General features: G+C 38.1%; 1 protein-coding gene across 1 annotated transcript; it reads right to left on the bottom strand.

Moving 5' to 3' along the window:
- Positions 1-401: 401 nt before the first annotated feature.
- Positions 402-7701, bottom strand: LOC113275985 (ABC transporter B family member 19). The gene is made up of 11 exons (XM_026525580.1): positions 7242-7701; positions 6848-7143; positions 6692-6746; positions 6034-6209; positions 5487-5687; positions 5091-5350; positions 4672-4988; positions 4349-4572; positions 3341-4151; positions 2975-3216; positions 402-1877 (listed from the first exon to the last, which is right to left on the bottom strand). The coding sequence occupies exons 2-11, from the start codon at positions 7109-7111 to the stop codon at positions 672-674; spliced, it is 3756 nt and encodes a 1251-aa protein (XP_026381365.1). The 5' UTR covers positions 7112-7143; positions 7242-7701; the 3' UTR covers positions 402-671.
- Positions 7702-23354: the final 15653 nt, after the last annotated feature.

Genomic DNA, 23354 nt, shown 5'->3' with positions numbered 1-23354 from the left:
TGCAGTGAACCTAATCATTTCATCAAAGCTGGTGAATTCTGTTATTGCATCTGAATCTGGACCAATATTTACAGTGGTCCTATTACTTGTACATGCAAATTATGCAATACACACTCGTTGAATGATATGTAAAGTTTAACATGTTTACATATGGAGTTCTTTGCTTGTCAATCATGGAAGATGGTTCAAAACTCTTTACTTGTTTGTTCCTTATCGAAGGATTCAAAACCGTCGTTACACAAACGAGGCCTCGTACAGTGAGGCACAAAAACTTTAAAAACAATCCAAAGAACGGTTCTTAATTCTCTATGATAAACAGAGTTAACTTAAACAAGAAGCAAGGAAATGAAGCAATACCCATACGAACTTCTTTCACAACGTACAACTTTTAATCATTCATGTCTCTAACTATCTATTAAGATATACTTGCTTCTCTTTCAAATTAGGAAAAATTAGATGAAGACTTGAATCAGAAACAACTTTTTTATCTTCTCATATATCTACAAGACGACAACCATCAGAAAAGGGGGAAAAAAAAGAGAAAAACATTGAAAGAAAAGGTTTATAATTATTAGACCTTTCTCATAAAACATGACAAATCCACCCTACTAAACGGTACAAGAGGCCGAACAATTCACATTAACTGATAACGCATTCAAAATTGTTGATTTTCAAATGTGGCGTTGCAGTTGTAAAAGCCGAGAATACGCACCCTCAGGCCGTGTTATCAAATCTGAATGGTTCCCTTGTTCCACAATTCGTCCATCTTGAACAACACATATGGTATCAACACCTCTTATGGTTGATAATCGATGGGCTACGACAACTGTTGTTCGCCTCCTCATTAGCCTCTCTAAAGCCTCTTGAAGAACACATTCGGATTCTGCGTCTAGTGCACTTGTAGCTTCATCTAGAAGTAATACTGCTGGGTCCTTTAGCACAGCCCTAGCAATTGCAATTCTTTGTTTTTGTCCACCTGAAAGTTGTACTCCTCTCTCTCCTACTGGAGTTTTATATCCATCTGGTAACCCACTTACAAATCCATGAACATTAGCTGCACGAGCTGCTTCAATCACTTCTGCTTCAGTTGCACCATCTTTACCATATGCAATATTGTCGAAAATGCTTGCTGCAAATAGTGCTGGTTCCTGTTGTACCAATCCAATCTTAAGACGAAGAGATTTTAGGTTCAACCTTCGAATGTCTTTCCCATCAATCATCACTTTACCAGCCAAAGGATCGTAGAATCGTTCAATCAATGAGATCACAGAACTCTTTCCGGAGCCACTTGCACCAACAAGTGCGACACTCTGGCCAGCTCGGATTCTAAGGTTGAGATCCTTAAATACTATTTGTTCAGGTCTTGATGGGTAGGCAAAATCGACATGTCGTAGCTCAATATCTCCACGAATGGTTTCTACTTGCTCACCCTCTGAGTCATCGGATTCAATTTTAGTAGACCGGTCAAGGATTGAGAAAACGGAACTGATTGCTTCACCACCACGAATAATCTCGGGTGCAAGGCTAACAGTCTCTGCAACTGAATTGGCAGTAATGACAAGGACAATGAAAGCTTTGATGACCCTTGAGAAAGTTGATGCCCCTTGACTCACTAGGTGGGAACCGTACCACAAAATTAATGCCTCAGAACCGTAGAGTGCAAGTTGTGAAAGACCAAAGAGAAATCCTGCAAACTGACTTCGACGAAGGCTTTGGATTTGAGGAACGCGAAGTTCATGACAAAAGAGTGAGAGGATCTTGTCTTGTGCATTGAAGGCGGCTACTGTTCGGATGTTGCTAACACCTTCTCCTGCAATCATGCTTGTCTTTGCATGTGCCTTGGCTGTGTCTCCGGCAAACCCTTTCATAGAAAGTTGCTGGACGATGCAAATAACATCACCCAAATATCAGTAATGACCAAAAAAATTAATTGCAATAGAAATTACTTGGTTCTAAATTACAATCAGTCAAAATATTGTAAAAAGAGTAACAATGATATTGACTTTAAGGTTGACCATTGACCAAAGAGAGTAGTGTACACTCACTTATGGACCAGACAGGGACAGAACATTAGGTAACCCAACCCAATAGGACCAAAACACAAAACGACAGAGATATGGGAATGCGTTACTTGAGCACGTAGGGCAGGCAAATATTTAGTCTTTGCCACAGTACCAAAGCTCTCATGACTGACACCATAATTTATGAACATACAGAAAATATTTGCAGAGACCAAACCAAGAAAATAATTCACGAGGGAGAATCTCTCCTACTAAAACTGTATGCTCAAGTAAAAGTTGATGTACTGATGAAAGTGATTATGTGTGTGACCGAAAATGTGATTGTAGTACCCAATTTCTTATCTACTGAAATTTTTTGTCAGTGAAAACCAACATGGCTTGACAGAGGAAAATCAACAGTAAAAATGGGTAACTTCATTTTGAGTAATGAATATAGTAGTAAGAGGAAAATCAACAGTAAAAATGGGTAACTTCAGTTTGAGTAATAAATATAGTATAGTAGTAAAAGAAGAACAGAAATGAATAATACCAGACAAACTGTGAAGTTGAGAAACAGATAACGATGAATGAATGAGACTTAAGAATCTTATTTCTTTTCTCTTTTTCTATTTTTAATAGTTACAAAAGGGACTAACTCATTGAACTTGGAGAAAGCACGTGTACTGAATTCTTTATATATTTTTGTTTTGTTTTTGGTTTGTTCGTATGTAGATTACTATTGTTTGAGAATTGTGTACAGGTTCTAAAGATCCAAATAATACGCCTGCATCTGACACAGCTGTTTATACATAAAAAATAAACAATTCATCTTGAAATGTTTCAAATACTTTGATTAAATTGGCCTCAATTAGTATATCAATATTTTGAATATGGTGATGGCCAGTGGGAATGAAAACTTTTAATCGAAACCATCTTATAGGACTAAGCTTGAAATGTGGAGATAGAAAGGTTACCTGAGCGAAATTTGCAAGGACGAGAAGTGGGAAGGTAGCTAGAATAAGGAGTGAGACCCTCCATTCAATTATGAAAGCTACTATAAATGACGTAAGAAGCGAAGTCATGTTTTGTAGTATGACTGAGATCCTTTCAGCAATTGCCGACTTCACATCAACAGCGTCTGTGGCAAGACGAGCTGCAACAAGGCTTGAATTATTTTCTTCCTCATCGAACCATCCAACTTCATTCCTTAAGATTGCTATAAAAAATAGAGAAAACAGGAAAAATACTTTAATAACTGAAACTATCAGGTGAACCAAAAATGCAAGGAACTAATAAAGAAACCGAGAAAATTCTAAGATTGATATTTTCAGCTGTGGTACCTGCGAGCATCATCCTTCTTACTCTAGTTGTGAGATTCTCTCCCATGATACTGAAGAAATAATGTTGTGTAAGATAAGCAACTACAGCATAAAGACCACACCCTATGTAAATGAATACGAATTCCTTGGTCTTTTTCTCCATCGCAGCAAGATCTTTGTAATAGAATACATCGATCATGTTACTCATCACGATAGCAAAGGTTGGACCTATAAAACCTGATAACACCGATCCAACTGCTCCCATTATTGAATATGGCCATTCAGGTGCATTCAATTTAAGAAGACGGAAGAAGTAGTTCTTTGGGGCTGGGCGGTTACGGTTATTGTCAGCATGGGAGATCATCTCTATCCTTCCATCAGCTCCAGTGCTGTATTGATAGCTCAAGTTCCTTAAACTACCAGAACGGAGGCTTAGAGACTTGGTAGAGAGAGAACTGCTTAGACGCGTTGAACGTGAACGGTGGTCTGAAGGCTCTGGATTCCTCACCATTTCCTGGAATCGGATAAGGGATGCATAAGCTCCAACCTTGGATATAAGTTCTTCGTGAGTACCAGTCTCCACAACTTGGCCTTGCTGGAGCACAGCAATGCTGTCAACATTTCTTATGGTGCTAAGGCGATGGGCAACAACAATTGTTGTTCTCCCAACCATAAGCCGGTCTAGAGCCTCTTGAACCATGGTCTCTGAACCTGCATCAAGAGCACTAGTAGCCTCATCAAGGAGGAGAATTTTTGGGTTCTTCAACATGGCTCTAGCAATGGCAATTCTTTGTTTCTGACCACCAGAGAGTTGGAGACCTCGTTCTCCCACCTGGTTTAGAAATAATTCATGTTAACTTGTTAAGTAAAGAATTGAATATTGAAGGGGTTACCCCATACTTACTACACTTTCGAATCATACAACTAGTTTAATAAGAAGATTGAAACCCGCTGCAAATGCTGGACAAAAAAACTATTTGAAACAGGAAAGAGTCGATAGTACTTTCTAGAAACATGGTTCACACTCACTTGTGTATTGTATCCATTGGGAAGCAGAGAGATGAAGCTGTGTGCATTGGCAGCAGAAGTAGCTGCCTCGACTTCTTCAATAGTAGCATCAGGCTTTCCATAGAGTATGTTTTCTAGTATGGTGGTTGCAAAAAGAGCTGGCTCTTGGTTCACCAAACCAATCTGATTTCTTAACCATTTCAACTGAAGGGTCTTTATATCCACATTGTCAATCAAGACCTGTCCTGTAGAGACAAATGGGGAGAATGCATAAGGTTATCACAACCATTACTATCATCGAGCTTGAGTTGCTCATTCCTGTATGAAGAACATGTCTCACATACCTTGCTTCGGATCATAGAACCTTTCTATCAGAGACACAACAGTGCTCTTTCCCGATCCACTACCTCCAACCACAGCAACAGTCTTTCCTGCAGGGAAGAAAATCGAGAAATCTCGAAAGATGATGACATCTGGCCGTGAAGGATAGCTGAAGGTTACATCTTTAAACTCAATATTTCCGTTAACCTCGTCCAAACACTTTCCATCTGAAAGGTCCTCAACTATTGTAGGTTTTTGGTTAATAACCTCCATTAGTTTGTATCCTGCTGCTTTACCCTTGCTAAATGCCCCAAGATTTGAAAATGACTGACCCAAGCTCCTGTACCACAAGAAGAACAATTGAGGATTACTATAAATATTATGTATAGATGAGCTAAAGTATGTTAATAGTTTTTAAGGGTTTTAAAGTTCGTTTTCTTACATGCCACCAACGATAGCCGAGAAAATTGCTGTGAAGGCCTTTCCTCCATCTGTCTGACCATTTCTGATGAAAACTCCAGCATACCAGAACACCAGCGCCCATGACATGCATGCAATTCCATAGGTACATCCAATCCCAAGGCCTTTGGCCATTCCTGCCTTGTATCCAAGCTTCAATGTGTTTTGTATCGCATCTGAGTATGAATTTAGGGCCTTGCTTTCACCCACATATGAATGAACAGTTCGGACCTGTGCGATAGCCTGAGAATGCAATAAAGGAATCAGCACCATCGGATCTCCAATATGTTTTTTCACAAACCGTGAATGATAACAACAAGGAACTATCACCAACACATAAGAAGATGTGATCAATTGTCAATAAACTTTCTACACTTACCTGCTCTGCAATTATGCCGGCATTAGCATATGATTCACGACTCTTTGAGGTTAGTCCGGTGACAGTGTAAGCATATAAACCACCAGCGAAAGCAATGCCAGGAATTACAGCCACACTGAGCAAAGCAAGTTTCCATGCTGAAATGAAACCCACAACTAAACCCGCCAAAAATGTTGAAAGATAGTGAATGAAGTTCCCAACCTGATTAAGAAAAGCAATAACTATTAGAACCCAGTGATTGATCTTTTTATGTTCTTATCAGACATAAGATATAGTGACCTCCTCTTTCGCCTTTTGTACTCCTTAAGACACATAAAAAAACAACTAATAAGTGATGATGGCTAGACCAACAATTAATTTCCCCGCCTATCCTATCCCAAGGCTTCAGGTCCTAAACTAGAACACCCCGCATTGGGTCTTACATGGAGTCTAAAGACATTTTCCGCAGAGTAAAACATGAAATGAATATCACAAAATTACAAAAACTCGCCAAAGCATAATAATTATCTTGCTAATGAAAAGGGGTGCGAGATGATTGATTTTGTACCTTCTCACTAATGGCATCTTGAACAAGAAGAGTATCAGTAGAAACACTAAACACAATATCTCCTGTTCTAGCATCAGTATCGAAGAATCCAACATCTTGTTTCAATACTGCTTCCAAATACTTCTTTCTCAATGTGCTCACCTGTCTCTCACCGGTATACATCCAACAAGCAATCTCTGTATCATCACAAATTCACCACCAAAAGAAAATAAAAAAAAATCAAAACCAGTATAATGGAGCTTGATAGAATCATACCGGACTCTCCTAAACCGAACTTCGGTATACAGTTTTTTTTAACACCAACTACTTCCTATTCCTAAATCTGTTAAAATATCATGAGATAATGAATTATTTCTTTTAACTTTTGTGTTTGAATATGGTTAGACAAAAATCTGTTGAGTTTGACAGATGAAAAAATGGAAAAAGAGAAAACGAGAAACTTGTCACATACATACACGTCACACACCACGTGCATATCTTAACCTAACACCGGCACAACCATTATCAATAAATCCGGTCAGCCTTAAATTTTCTGATTTCAAATCAAATCCCCCAATAGACAAAAGAATCTTCAATAATATTAGCCAGAATTCACAACTTTTAGCTAAATTTAGTACTGAGTTTCACAAGAACAAAATTCTCACAGTGAAATCTTTACCTGCATAAGAAGACATACAGACAACGATTCCGAAGTAGACGAAATACAGCGAATACTGCAATAAACAAGAAAACCAAGACAGGCAATCAGATCTAAAGAATTTGGGAGATTTGATTTGATCAAACTAATTTCAGAGAGAGATCAGTAGCAACATACCCTTGAAACTTCATCGACTAACTTATTCAAATCATTTTGATTTTTCCCAAATCCATTAACCATTTGACCAAATAATAAGAAGAAAACTGGCATAGCTGAACCATGAATAATAGCACCTAATGTACCAATACTCATTATTAAACAATCAAATTTATCAGCAAATGAGAATAGTTTATAAAACGGTAATGTTTGTTCTTTCAATTTCTTCTCCACTTCTGGTATCTTCTTATTACTACTCTTCATAGTTTCTGTTGTTTCCGCCATTATTAATGATGATCCTCAACTCCTCCTCACACCTGCTAACAGTAAGGAAGCTCGAATCACAAACTGAATTCAAAGAATAAGAAGAAAAAAAATGAACCACAAGAAGTAATCATCAGTCGTCAATACAAACCTTTCAAATTTCCAAAGAGGGGAAGTGATAAGGGAATGTAAGTATAATGTGAAGAGAAGAGAGGAAGAAGTATTGTTTTTTTCTCATAGAGCGAAAGAATCTTTTTAAGTTGTAGGAAAAGTCACGTGGTTTAGTGGGACTGCCATTTCCACCATTAGAGCTGATTTCGAAGCTTTATTGATAATCTTTCTTTAATAAAATTTTCTCCCTACTTTTCTGTTTTCGATCAGAAGAGAGACTGACAACAATGTCGGTACTGGTTATTAGTTCAAGACCACGACGACTCCTTCCTTCTTCGACTACTGAGCTTAATTAGTAGGTAGCTAGCTCCTGGTGAGAGTGAGAGTATGAGAGTGAGAATGAATTAATGGAGTTTTTTCTGGTCAAACAAAAATATATGATGAAGAGTTAGAGAGAATGAGAGAATCAAGTGGAGTTATTTATAGAAAGAGAGGGAGAGAGATGTCTTTAACTGTGGTTAGGAGGAATCTAGTTAAACAGGAGAAATGGCTGCCTTTTACCTTGTTTATTGTGCAGAGAAAGAAACCACTCTACACGGAGCGCGCAGTTTCATTTTTTGAGACTTATTAGCATCCACCTCCTATTATTACACTCCATATACACCTTATTTTCTGCCCACCGATTTTTGTATGCACTTTCGAATCCAGAAATAAAATGGTTTAATTGTTACTATACAACGCTATCAAACCTCGCGTTTTTAGGGGCCACTCAAAAGGATTTAAGGGCCAACAATAAAACAAAAAAGGTCACCGAAAGGAAAAATGTAGCCAGCCCTTATCTCGCGTAATTCGTAATGGCGAAATTACCCTTATATATTCAGAGGATATGATAACATTGTTATCCTCCGATTGCAATCGGAAGACAAAATATTTCCCAGACTTCCGATTGTAGTCGGTGCAGTATTAGAATGATTTGTGTTCATTAATCGGGAGTGTACACAGCCAGCCATAACCACTTGGTTCGTGTTTTGGATGCAGCGTTAATCGGGAGTTAAATATATTACAAAACCTACCGATTATAAGTTGCCCCAAATTCAAATTTTGAAAGCTACCATAATCGGTAGATATGCTAAATACAATACCTATCGATTATTGGTTTCTCCACATTCAACTTTCGTCAAATTAGCCGTTGGAGTTTTTGGGAAAAACAAAAAGAGCCGTTGGACCCTAAACCTATATGAAGAAACTCATATATATCACCCCAATTGCACCAAACTCTTTCCTCTCTTCGGTTTTAATTTTCATAAAAAAAAACATGGATATTTCTTTTGCCGAAGAAGAAGATTGTGTTATTTATAGAGCGTGGGTTGTGGTAACTGCTCATGATCATGTTCACAAGCTCCACAAATCGGAATTCGAAGAGCAGATATGGAACCGTATCTTAATGGTATTTGAGGCCTTAGATGGTAATCGAATTCGAAGATCATCCAATGACATTAAGATGAGAAAGAATGCGCTCGATAAGGAGATTGACAAACTTGAAGATGAGGAACGGTTTGTTAGGAACGCTTTTCCTTGGTGGACGTATGAAAAACGAGTAAGTATCTCTGTAACTCCAACTCACATTAACAAAAGTTAGTACTAACTTGTTACTCATTCGTAATTTCAGAGAAATCTTGCGGATCGCCGGTATGTGGACCTCTACGGAAAACGTTTTGAACATGAAGGATGCTACAAAATCAAGAGGGACAATTTCTATGGTCACTGGAAGTTATGATCTGTTTTAATACTTTTATGGTCAATTAGGAGTATGGATTTAGGTGCTTTTGACGAAATTGTAAGGTTAAGGCCGTTTGAACTTTATGTAATGGATGTAATCGGAGTATTATTAATATAAAAACTAGCTGATTATACGAAATCGGTAGATTATTTTGTTAAACAACCTACCTATTGTAATATTCGGTTATGTTATGAGTCAACTTTCTTTCCGATTATGGTGTTGTTTGGTTCCAGGAAACAGTTTTTTTTGAACTTGTAATATTCAGAGGATAATGTTTTTGTAAAGTTCCGAATGTACGATGGCCCAAAAATCAGAATTTGGAAAAACTTATACTTTTCAAATTTTGTCTTTGAAATAATCGAAAGTTAAATTAGTTACCAAAACTTCCGAATATGGGTTGTCTAACCTTCAATATTGGCCCTTGGAACCACCTGGAGCCATGGCGTGGTTTGTTTTGAACTTGTAATATTCGGAGGATAGGTTTTTTGTAAAGTTCCGAATGTACGATGGCCCAAAAATCAGAATTTGGAAAAACTTATACTTTTCAAATTTTGTCTTTGAAATAATCGGAAGTTAAATTTGTTACCAAAACTTCCGAATATGGGCTGTCTAACCTTCAATATTGGCCCTTGGAACCACCTGGAGCCATGGCGTGGCTTGTTTTGAACTTGTAATATTCGGAGGATAGGTTTTTTGTAAAGTTCTGAATGTACGATGGCCTAAAAATCAGAATTTGGAAAAACTTATACTTTTCAAATTTTGTCTTTGAAATAATCGAAAGTTAAATTAGTTACCAAAACTTCCGAATATGGGTTGTCTAACCTTCAATATTGGCCCTTGTAACCACCTGGAGCCATGGCGTGGTTTGTTTTGAACTTGTAATATTCGGAGGATAGGTTTTTTGTAAAGTTCCGAATGTACGATGGCCCAAAAATCAGAATTTGGAAAAACTTATACTTTTCAAATTTTGTCTTTGAAATAATCGGAAGTTAAATTAGTTACCAAAAATTCCGAATATGGGCTGTCTAACCTTCAATATTGGCCCTTGGAACCACCTGGAGCCATGGCGTGGTTTGTTTTGAACTTGTGATATTCGGAGGATAATTTTTTTGTAAAGTTCCGAATGTACGATGGCCCAAAAATCAGAATTTGGAAAAACTTATATTTTTCAAATTTTGTCTTTGAAATAATCGGAAGTTAAATTAGTTACCAAAACTTCCGAATATGGGCTGTCTAACCTTCAATATTGGCCCTTGGAACCACCTGGAGCCATGGCGTGGTTTGTTTTGAACTTGTAATATTCGGAGGATAAGTTTTTTGTAAAGTTCCGAATGTACGATGGCCCAAAAATCAGAATTTGGAAAAACTTATACTTTCAAATTTTGTCTTTGAAATAATCGGAAGTTAAATTAGTTACCAAAACTTCCGAATATACCACAAATCATTGTCATTTGAACTTGTCTAACTTAGTTACCCAAACAAATTTCCGAATGTACAACAAAAATCATTGTCATTTATCTGCTCTTCTTTACTTTACGACCGTGACTACCTCCCAGTCCTGCACGACCACGGGTTTGAGCACCTTCAGTTGGGAGCAGCTTCAGCGCTCGATGAAGCTCGAGTTCTTTTACCCGTCTTTGATACTGCCACCTTGGGCTGATGCCTCTTCGTGACTTTCTCCCCAAACTGGGCAGCATAATCTTCGTTATCCATATTATCAACTAGATCTCTAGCCTCTTTGATCTTCTCAGCTGGCATGGGATCTCCGCTCTTCAGGCATGCAGTTAACATTTTGGAAACACGCTTGAACCTATTCACCTGTTTTTTATACGTAATGACATAACATCAAACGGTAATTACCTAAGATTTATAGGAATAATATAAAATGAACAAAAATATAAGAACACGCACCAGTCTATCATAACCAGCTGGTTTGTCTTTGATGATACAATTATAACTTGAACCCGCCGCGCAGTAGTGTTGGATTTGATTTCACGGATAACCAAAGGATGTGATACCTTGTTATACCAACTCATATAGTCTGGAGAATTTTCATCACCTCGGGTGGTTCGTACCAGTGTCGATAATGAAGTCATTCCTCTTATCCCAGTTATCAAGAACAGTAGGTGGGCCTGTGTGAACAATCGTGAGATTATCACCACTAGAAGAGCACAACTCCAACTCCAATTTGTAGTAATCCCCCATTTTCTCCACAGGTTGTGTTGTATATACCCGTGTTGTCGCATCACCCTAGTGGGGTTATACATCACATATCCTGTGGGGTGCCACAACGGTCCAAAATAAAGGACAAGTCCGACCGAACATTTATATGCCCACTGGATCGATCTTCCTTGTATGGATCAAAGCATACGTCCGAGGCCTTCAATTGGTCCAAAATCTCCCTCATGCGAATCAATGCTGCTCTTTTGTCCTAGAACGGTTGTCTTCAAATATATACTTTGTTCCTCTAGGAGTACCTTTGCACCACCCCGGGTTCTCTCCGGCCAACTTCAGGATAGGGAAGTGGTCATAGATCCATGCCTATATACATAAGAAACCAAGTTTTAGTAAATAGATTGTGTATATTCGGTAGTAATTCCAAACTTTATTTCCGATTATATATAATCGGAACTAAAACTGAATACTATCCACCGAATACCAAACATTCGGAAATATGGATCATTTCCTAACGAATATGCGTCATTTGGAGTTCAGTAACCTATATTTTTTCTGGCCTGTATATTCGGTTCTAATATCAAAAGAATATTTCCGATTGTATATAATCGGAAAACAAGTAAGTACCTAACCACGAATACCAAACATTCGGAAATAGAGATGGATTTCCTACCGAATATGCGTCATTTGGAGTTCAGTAACCTATAGCTTTTCTGGCCTGTATATTCGGTTCTAATATCAAAAGAATATTTCCGATTATATAATCGGAAAACAAAAAGTAAGTACCTAACCACCGAATAACCAACATTCGGGAAAAGAGATGGATAATTTCCTACCGAATATGCGTCATTTGGAGTTATGGATATGCATCATATGTATTGTCTACTGAATAACTATAGAGTGAGTTATAGAGTTAAAGAAAAAACCTGCAATAGAGCCACATTCCCGGCAACTTGGCAGGTTCCTAGCCTCGAAGCCTTTCTCAACTCTTCCATCAAGAATGCTAGGCATGCCGTGCCCCAAGAATAGTCACCGACTTCATGGAGAGGATCCAAAAGTTGTATAAGGTTGGCGTCGATCGCGTTGCCAGAAGTATTGGGGAATATGACACATCCCAATACACAAAGGAGATATGCGGTGGCAGCGTGGTTCACTTGCTCATCAGTTAACGTTCCATTCTTTTCCTTCTCCAAGGTGCCTCGAAACATATTCATCAAAGCTGTAATGTTGATCTGTCTTGTTCTGTAACTTGCATGCCTCCTAAACTCTGCTGTTGTTGTCTCTTCATCCCAACCTAAGCACTTTTTAGTTAGAGCATAAAGTTGTCCCAACTTAACTGCTTTGTGTAGTTAAACTTCACAGCTGTGCCTTGGTCGGGAAGGTTAAGAATCTGCACAACATCATCCGGGTAATCGTCATCTCCCCAAACGGCATATGGAAAGTATCGGTCTCAGGATACATTCTTCCACGAACGCCGATATGGCCACACGATCATGTTCCAACAATGAATTCTCGGCGGCATTAGCTAACCCCGAGTTGGCAACAATTGTCTTGAACCTTTCACATTCACCGGATAAAGGCCACGCAAGCATTTTTGTTGGTGCGGCGGTAGGTTTGAGTAGACGGACCGCATCTTGATGATCCTATTAAAGTACATAAAAAAATACTTAATACAAATATTACGATATAACACATAGACAATACATTAATAAAAAATAGTAATTTTATTACCTCGGTTTCATATTTCTCTGGCCCATGAGTCTTTGTATCCAAATAGCAATTTTCCTCCATCCCGGTAGCCCAAGGATTGTGCCTGCTGGAATACCCTTCTTCTTCAAGTGCTGAGGGACAAGATGTGATGCTTTCTTAGCAATATCCTTCTTTACACCATCTTTTCCTTTTTTGGCTTTTTGGGTACCACTTGGTTGTCCTTCTTCTTCTAATCTTGGCACTGGATCAACTGGTTCAATTTCATGGTGGGGTGTAACTTGTGGAGCAGTTGGTTCTGCACTTTGTTGAGCGGCTTGTTCAACACTTGGTTGCACCCCTTGTTCACTGCCTTGTTGTTCTACACTTTGTTCAGCACTTGGTTGCACTCCTTGTTGACTGCTTTGTTCTTGTAAGCTTTGTTGAGCACTTGAATTATCTTTGGCGCTCCTTTCCCTCCTAGCACTAGCTGTCACTTTCTTCCTCCTTTCTCGACTTTGTCTAAACAACAAAGAAAGGAACAATATTTACAAACTATACAATCGGAAGACAAAGTATGGAAATATAACCCGAATGAACACATTCGGAAGTAAAAAGACACATACTGTTTCCGAATACAAAACAATCGAAATATAACTAAACATGTTTACAACAGAATATGCATCAATTGGAGTTCAGAAGCTGTAAATTTTTCATCCTACACAATCGGAAGACAAAGTGCACATCTATAACCCGAATGTACAAATTCGGAAGTAAGAAGACACATATTTTTTCCGAATGAAAAACAATCGGAATATAACTAAACATGTTTACAACCGAATATTCATCAACTGGAGTTCAGAAACTCTAAAATTTTATCCTACACAATCGGAGGTATAAAACATTATATTGTCTTCCGAATAAATACTGGCCCCAAAATGGGATTTTTCCTATATCAGAAATTTTGAGATTTTTTCAATATATACATTCGGTAGTGAGTGTTCTTCCGAATACTCTGTGTCTACTTAAATATAATCGGTAGCCAGAAAATTCATTAAACTACTGATTATTAGCAGTTTGTATCCAGGAAGATATGGCCACCAATATTCGGCAGATAATCATCAAATCTTTCTCCCGAATACTGTCGATGTTCTTGAGAAATGAAGAACACGACTACATTCGGAAGTAAATGAGCATGAATATCGTCCGAATATGGATAAATAACCGAAAACCCTAGAAATTTTTTTCACGATTCGACGAATTAAAGCGAAATAAACACCAAAAATGATAGATTCTTACCTAATTGGGGCCATTTGAAGTTGACGAAGTGTTTGACTATCGGAATCGCCACCACCGACTACATTGCCGGGTACTTGTTCTTCGCGTTCTTCTTCATTTGCAGCAAGAATTTCTTTATTTCTTGCTAAAATCCCAATCTTTGGATCGATACCCCGAGCAACATTTTTGGTTCTAGGTCTGTGGGTTTCATTTCCCTTATCCATTGTTTTATAAACGAATCGACGATGTTTTGATTTTACGATTCGCGGCGATGTTTCGGTTGAACGAGGAAAGTTTTTTTTCTTCCACAATCGGAAGATATGAAACTGGAAGAAGAAGAGTTGAAATGAGAAGAATTTTTTTTGATTTGGTTCTTATACGGTTTTACCAGAAGGGCATTTATGTAACTTCAATATCATATAGCGTACCCCATAAAATCTTTGGATGAGTATAAATTGATGGCCCCTAAATCCTTTTGAATGGCCCCTAAAAACGCGAGGCTATGAAACTCTGATTTCCTGATATGCATCTGAGGTTCAACTTACAAATTTATTGAGAGTGCCAGGCTAAGGCAAGTAAATGGAAATACAAAAAAATCCCAAATATATTATATGAAGATCGGTTAGACAAGTTTAGGACTCCATTACTCGCATCACATGATATCGTCTGAATAGCAGTAGCTAAGTGAAAAGTTATAAAAACCATAGGTAATTTATGAAGGAAGTACGACTCTGATTGCAACATGATATTTACTGTGAAAAGTAGTAAGTATTTAAAGAGTAAATATGATTGGAAATATCATGACCATTCAATTTTTAAGATGGTCCCACCATAGCTCCCACAAAACTTAAATAGTCAAACAGTGCAGTGATCAGTCCAAGTAAACAACTCCGTACCACTTCTATCGCTACGTATTGTTATTCATGGGCCGCCTATTTGAATTTTAACTGGGTCCTTGTTCACACTTAACTTGATATAGGTGTGTGACTTCGTAATTATCCCGGCATTGCCGAAGGTTTGAAAGCTCACAAGAGTCATGTGACTTCCTAATTATTTTTTTTAAGCATCTATTTTATTAAGTTAAACTAAGATTACACGTGGGAATGTTATGATCATAGAGTCTGATGTTACAATATAATTCATAGGTGGGGGTGCTATATTGTCCTACACTGTTGTTGCGAGTTTCGTTATAGAGCAATCACTTGCCGCTTGATTTGTCAGACCGTCCGCTACTTGATTTCCTTCTATGTAGACATGCCTAATAGTATATTGCCGAATTTGGTAAACCTATACTTGATTTCTGCAATCTGATTAGAAATATACCATGGAGCGTCGACGTCCGAGGTTAGAAATCTCGTTAAGTTCTCCGAGTCTGTTTCAAATTGAACTTTTGGCCATCCTCGTTCCTTCGTCGTTCTAGAAGCGATGAGCATGGCCCAAGTTTCCGATACAAGTGCAGTAGTGCTACCCAATGGTTGTGTTATTGCTAAAATTGTGTTGGCCCCTTCGTTTCGGCATATAATACCTGCTCCCGCTATTCCGGGATATCCCTTGCTGCTCCGTCCGTGTTAATTTTGGTCCAATCTAAGTAGGGTTTGAGTCGTCCCACGAAGATGGTTGTTATTGCTAGTGTTGTTTGCGCTGGGTTTGGATAAGGTTGCATCCAGGTAGAACTAGCGGTAGGTAGTTTTGAGCCCAGGTATATTCTTGTTGGAGTTTGATGGACATCTGCATTATACTCGTCGGATTTGGCAGTTGCTGGCGATAGACTGCGTCGTTCGTAGCTATCCATAAGGACCAAAAAAGGAAGCAAAAAGTTGTAGTAAATAGGGCAGGAGCTTTTGTTTTGAGGACCATATGACTACGTGTTATCTTACATGTCATTACTCCAAATCTTCAGCACCATGTGACTACGTGCACTCGGTCTAAAGATGCGTGGACACCTTAGAAACTGTATTGGAATGGAATACCTCTGAAAAGGAAGCTAGGCTTCAAAACCTAAATTCTGATTGGGAAAACCTTCGTACGGCTGATGAAGATTCATTTGATGAGTTTAATCACAAAGTGTCTGAAATTGTTAATGTATCTTTTGCATTTGGTAAGACTATTCCTGAAAAGGACATTGTGATGAAAATTCTCAGATCGTTGCCAAACAAATATGATTCTAAGAAACATGCCATCATTGAAGGAAATAACATTGATACTCTATCCATAAATTCACTGGTAGGAAAGCTAAAGATTTTTTATCTTGAACTTAGTAAAAGAGAAAATTTTCGAATGAGTTGCAATTATGTTGCTACCCCAGATATAAGTTCTTTGTGTCCAAAATTAATTAATTTGAAGGATGAAAATTGCTTTAATTCTACTCTTTCACTGTGTGTACAACAGTTAATGAAAACTCTTAGGAGAAGAAAAGAAGGCCTCGTAAAAAATCTTTCTCCATCAATGAAATGGATAAGAAAGTTCACAAAAACTATGATAATGGAACTTTTTCCATGTGCTACAAACGTGATCATCACATTTCTGGTGTTCCTGGTAAGGATATGAGTGAGATAACCAAATCATGGATGTCAACTCTTGACTACTGTCCGGAGGAAGAAGTTTGTGAAAGTTCTCTCACTTATTTTGCAAATATCACTCTTGTTCTTCCAACAGCTCTGATTATTCCATGATAAACAATCAAACTTTTCCAGAAGAAAAATTCGGTCTCTTGACCAAACATCTCTACTTGATTAAGAGAAAATTTCAACTGGAAAAAGAAGTATGGATTAAAAAAATTGAAAATATGGAATGTCAACTGAAAACATTAAGACAAGAAAATGCGACTTCTCGCAATTGTGATGTTAAAGAGAAAGATCGGTACTCTTCGATAAGTTCTAGCAAACTAAATCAGCATATTTATCATGTGATCTTGTCGTGTTCTAATCTCTCTCATGATAAGAAATACATGGCTAACTTCACAGAAAATCGTGAGTATACCTTGATTAAAAATCAAGATTATCCAGAACCATTCATAGTATGCAAAAATCAATGAACAGTCTGTTCAGAAAAATAAAGGGAAGAAAAATATCCTCTTCGGATTCTCACTCAACAAAGAGGAATACAAAACAAGGTTTAACAAAATCATTCTCCTCTCTTGTGAAACCCCCCAATCCTTCTTTAGGTGCGAGAAATTAATCTTTGTAAGTTTTGAAGATTGTTCTTATCTATTTTCCCCTGGAAAAGAAAAATAATCTCCAAGAGGGAAGTGAAAATATTTCTACTGACTTGTCCGTGTATCTCCCTAAATTTCTATAGATTTGTTACTAAACTATGAACCGTTTCTGAACACTTGGAAGTTTTTCCTATCTCTTTTAAGTTTCTGTTAGGGTTTTTTTCAAAGGTCTTTTCGGGAATTTATCTCATCTCTTCTTCTTTTTAATGAGATTTATTTCCCTTAAGAAAGCATTTCATTTACCTTCTCTATCATGTCCTCTTAAAGTCTTTCCAGTAAATAGGATGATGTATGGATTGTTCTCCTTCCCTCTAAGAAAGTTCGTTTTGGTTCTTCTGATAATGAGATGTGTCAAGATAAACGTGATTCATCCTATGATGGAAATCCTTCTGGTTCTCATTTTGATAAACTCTCATTAACCATGAATCTTGTCTTGGAGCAAGTACGGGCGTTGAAGAGTGAACTAGAATCCTCCATCAAAACACTTGAAGACAGGATTGATAATCTTGAATTCAGGATTGATTTAATCGAAGATGAACTTGATGATTATAGGGAATATGAGAAGAGTCTTAAAAGTAAGTGAAATGATTTCGGTTTTTGCTTAAATTTTTCGGTTTAGGAAACTTCTTATGAGAATTTATTCTTGTGATTTAAGAAGGATAACTAGGGTTTGGAATAGCAATTATTGTGAGTACACATAGATATTTCCAACGTTTTTTTATCTTGCAATGTTTTTAGATTTATTTAGTTAAATTCGAAACTTTATTTGGAAAATGATTTTGCAGTATTAAATCTTTATTGGTTTTATATATTGCAAAAATTTGTTATAGGATATGTGTGTTTACATCCGTGAACTATGATTGTCCCATATATGTCAAAAGTTAAGCCTATTATGTCATTATGCAAATATTGATGGAAGATAGGATGAACTTTTGATCGCAAAGATTAAGTCTATTATATGTCTTTATGCAAATATTGATGAAAAATAAAATGAATCTTTGTATATTCCGCAGTATTAGTCTTTCCCTGATCCACTTCTATGTGAAAGTACTATGTGGCTCCGTAAGTTCTCTTATGATGAGTATTTCCGATTAAATTAAACATGGGTTCTCTTGTGGTTAATTTAGTTGAGTTTTCTGGATACAAATTCATGTTTCATGTAATTTGTTAATTTCTTTTCTTGTAAAAGTAAGGTCGCTCTTGTTGTTCTTTCGGGAATGACATTTTATGGGGGGGAGTTCTTAATTAAACTTGTGCTTAATTGCCAAATCTTTGTGGGGAGTGCGGTTGTGGAATATTGTAGGAGTTTTCTTGTATCCCTACTAACTCCTTGATGAATGCATTTAGTTTCAACTATATGATTGCATATAAACAAGGTTGATATGTTCTCTTTTAGTCATGAAGTATCCCTATGAGAATTTCATTATGATCCCACTAGTTTTCCTATGCCAATTTATATTGTCAAAAAGGGGGAGAATTAATGTGTAGTGGTTTACGGATCATTACGTGGGGGGAGTGGTTCTCATGTGAGATGAGATTTTGACTAAATGGGGGTGATACATATCACCATAGTATTGTTGTCAAAGTTGTGATACAATTGGACTTTGATGGTGTGAAATAATAATATGACATTGTATAACAATGGTTAAGAGCTACTGTTTTCTCATTGTTATAGATACGAATCTTAAACAACTATGATGCTGAGTTGAACACGTTCAGAATCACTGGAGTACTTGGAAGTGACGAAGATTTCGAGTAATATTGAAGAACCAAGGAAATCAAGCATTTGGATGAGAAGCTACAAAGTTTATTTATTTAGTAATCCATATGCATTGATAGTTTTGTCACTAAAATTGACAAAGGGGTACATTATTAGAGCACTGCTCGTCCGAACTCGCAACCGTTGCTATCTCAAGATTGTTTGTCAAGTTTAATTGTCAAAACTATAAGTCTTGATTTCTAATCTTGTTTATGGGGTAAAAACTGATTCTGCTGGTTTTGGTAAATTTGAGTGTGCGGCCGAGAAACGAATCTAAACCCTAAACAAATGCACTGCACGGAAGTATTTTAGATTCGAGAGATCAATCTGTACAATCCTGGCCTAAACCAAGAAATGGTCGTTCCAGACTTGCTTCGGTCACAAAGTGAAGGAGAAGGGTTGATCTTAGGGAGGGAAGCGAAGAAGGTGTTGAGATCGGAATGGTTAACTCTGAAGGTGTGGCTATTTTATGACTTGTATCATAATATGGAACTGGCTTGCGTAATGTAAGCTATCAGTTATTGGTATTTTTCTGGATACTTGTGTTGTTAACCAAAACTCTGTCCTTTGTTCGAAATAGGTAGAAACCTATTTATACAAGTCATAATTAAACGCACCCTGGTCTCGTAGGAAGTGGGAGTGGTTGAATGATGAAGAAGTGGGGTAATGTGTAAATGCTAGGAACCACGTCCCTACTATGAGGGGAAACGGGTTAGTTTAGACCCACTACTTCTTGCCGCCACTAACTGTCCACTTTCCTAACACTTTCTTATAATAGGCGTGTATTGATGGTGGTTTTTAGCTTATGGTTAAAATTGTAAAACCTTGCATCTGATGTGACGTCACTCTGCAAGGGAACGGAGCCATGAGTGTCAACCTCTTCACTGGCACGTTTATTGAGCAACTCAATATTTTCTTATGAAATTTATCCAGACTGGCGCATGTAGCAACCATCCCAGATGTTCTGTAAATTTCGGCGCCTTGCCTATATTCACCTAATATAAGTTTCTTTGAATGCTTTCTATGCTATGTTCCCCCAGCTGAACCCTTGATGTTGATATGGCATGACAATTTGTATTCACTCGCAGCAGAGTAGCACGAATTTCCAAATATCAAGGATAAGGTCTTTGCATAAGGTATTCAATCAGAAAACATGATGCTCTATGGAAATGAACTTAAAGAACTCTGTGTCAACACATAGAATTCAACCAATTACTTTTGCGTCTTGCACGGTGTACCGGACCTTGCTTGTCGAAAGTAAGCCTAGGCAAACTAGGTAATTAATCTTCCATAGATCAGTAGGTGCAAAACCTTGCCCAGAATCAGAAAACAGGGAATCGGTGTCATCAAAGGGAGGTGTGGCCATGCCTTAGGCCAAACCGGAGCCATTTTCCATTGGCCACGCCCCATGCCTAACCGCCCTATTTCCCTCGACTAATCAGGTCGCATTAAACCCGCCACGGTGTACTGAAAGTGTGGCCACTCCCTAGCTTGTCGGCTCCCTTTCCATCGGCCAATCAGGTCGCTTTATATCCGCCACAACGCACTGAAAGTGTGGCCACACCCTAGCTTGCTAGCCCCCTTTCCATCGACCAATCAGGTCGCTTTAAATCCGCCACAGCGCATTGAAAGTGTGGCCACGCCCTAGCTTGTCGGCCCCCTTTCCATCAACTAATCAGGTCGCTTTAAATCCGCCACAACGCACTGGAAGTGTGGCCACGCCCTAGCTTTCCGACCCCCTTTCCATCGACCAATCAGGTCGCTTTAAATCCTCCACAGCGCACTGGAAGTGTGGCCACGCCCTAGCTTTCCGCCCCTCTTTCCATCGACCAATCAGGTCGCTTTAAATCCTCCACAGCGCGCTGGAAGTGTGCCCACGCCCTAGCTTGCCGACCCTCTTTCCATCGACCAATCAGGTCGCTCCAAATGCGCCACACGCATTTAGAATGAGGTCGGCCCTCATTTTTTTCAATCGACCAATAAGGTTGCTCTAAACCTGCCACAAATTTAAAAGAGGTGGAAAATGAGTCAGGAGGTAGCCATACCATGTTGGCTTCCCAAAACCGCGCGAACATGCCAAAACAAGCATGCCAGGCGCACATGCCAAACGACACGCCAAATGTTAGAGCATTGCTCGGTCGAACTTGCATGCGTTGCTATCTCAAGCATGTTTATCAGTGTTAGTGATCAAAATTCTAAGTCTTGATTTCTTGTCTATTATAGCTAAGGTCTCTGACTAGAATAGAAAGTGTAGTTTAGCTCAAGAACTCCATGGAAATCATCATACAAGACGAAGGACTACTCAAGGAACTGGTGGATCTTCATCGACTAAAGGGTATGTGGAGGCTTGAACTTATCTATCACTCAAAAGACTATTTATCTCCTATCTTGAGACAAAAGTCGTTTTGCTATATAGACTTACATTATACACATTTGGTATTTCGAGCCGAGTTTATCTCGCCTATTTATTTCTCGAAATATGTATTGGTAAAGCTGCTTTCGCTTTAGACAAGTTCATCTTTACCTAGTGACGAAAGTCATGTTATGTTTCAATCACTTTGAAAATTGCTCTGACGAAAAATGGTTTGTGAATAACAACTATATAACGTCCTCTGAGAATGTTTCAATGATTGAAATGAGAGTTTAGATTATATAACCATTTGGAGGATATAATCACTGTTGTGGAAACACATATATGTATAAGTCCTTATTGCTTAAACCGAAGTTTGCGAACTTTGTTGATCAAGTGAACTGGAGTAGTGCGTGAGCTAAGTCCGCGGACTCAGTCCGCGAACCCAGTCCGCGAACTGGCGAAGTTCTCAAACCCGAGAATTTCTGCTGGAGTTTGTAAACTCCATCCGGGAACTTAAGTCTGCGAACCCAATCCGCGAACTTGAGTAGGTTATGTCTAAAAACGATGTTTAGTGAACTTATATTTATAAACTAAGGAATGCAATTGCAAACCGTGGCTATAGAGTTCATGAACCGATTCATGTGAATCAAATCGTTTTTGCTTCAATTGTGTCTTGTGTAGTACATGAGATTTCCTTGCAATTGAACAACTCTCTAACTAGTTCATTTGAGTCATTTGAACTAGTTATGGTGAAGAAGAATATGGTTGATATGAAAGTGATCATATGGCTAACCATTTGGTTAACTATTGTTGAACTAACTAATGTACAAGTTTGGGTACGGTTAGACAAGCCCAGGAACGTGCATTTCATTTGTGTATAACAAGCTATGTTTTCGATCTAACGGTTGATAAATATTAGCTTGAATCTAAATCAGGTTTTCATCTAACGGTGAATATTGAATGCTTTGTTACCAAGCTAACATTGATTGCAAACCCTGATTTGAAAGACAATATAAGGGAGAACTATAGCAACTGGGAACCTAATCCCCATACATTCTGTGTGATACTAGTTGTGCTAAGCTAGAGTCGATTCTCCTTTAACCTTTGGTTTCTTCTTCTAAACCAGGTTAACGACTTAAAGACTTCATTGGGATTGTGAAGCCAGAACGATACTACTTTTCTTGTAGTTGTGTGATCTGATCTTTGTGTTTCTATCGTACGAGTACAATTGTAATAATTGGCTTGAGATTCCTATCCCCGATAGGCAAGATAAAAAGTAATCACAAACATCTTCGTCTCATCGTTTGTGATTCCACAATATATTTTTTCGCTGCGTCGATTAAGACCATTGTGAGGTGATTGATAATAATAGGTTGTTCTTCGGGAATATAAGTCTGGATTATCAATTGGTTCCTGTTCACCTTGATTTATCAAAATACGAAACAAAACTCGTAGGTATATTCGTGGGAGACAGATTTATCTACTATCGTAGACTTTTCTGTGTGATACATATTTGTTTATTAAAGTCTTCGACTTTGGGTCGTAGCAACTCTTGGTTGTGGGTGAGATCATCTAAGGGAATCAAGTACGTAGTATCTTGATGTGATCAGAGACGTAGGAGCATAATTGTACCTTGGATCAGTGTGAGATTGGTTGGGGTTCAACTACAGTCCAGACCGAAGTTAGGTTGGAGTAGGCTAGCGTCTGTAGCGGCTTAATACAATGTGTGTTCAATATGGACTAGGTCCCGGGGTTTTTCCGCATTTGCGGTTTCCTCGTTAATAAAATTTCTGGTGTCTGTGTTATTTCTTTTCCACATTATATTTGTTTATATAATTGAAATAATAATGTTGTGCATTGTTCAATCAATTAGAATATCCGACCTTTTGGTTGTTGATTTAAATTAAT

This window comes from Papaver somniferum, chromosome 4 (assembly GCF_003573695.1).
Source record: "Papaver somniferum cultivar HN1 chromosome 4, ASM357369v1, whole genome shotgun sequence".
In the NCBI taxonomy this organism is placed as follows: Eukaryota; Viridiplantae; Streptophyta; class Magnoliopsida; order Ranunculales; family Papaveraceae; genus Papaver; species Papaver somniferum.
Note: the sequence above shows the minus strand (reverse complement) of the source record. Positions and strands in the feature narration are given on the sequence as shown.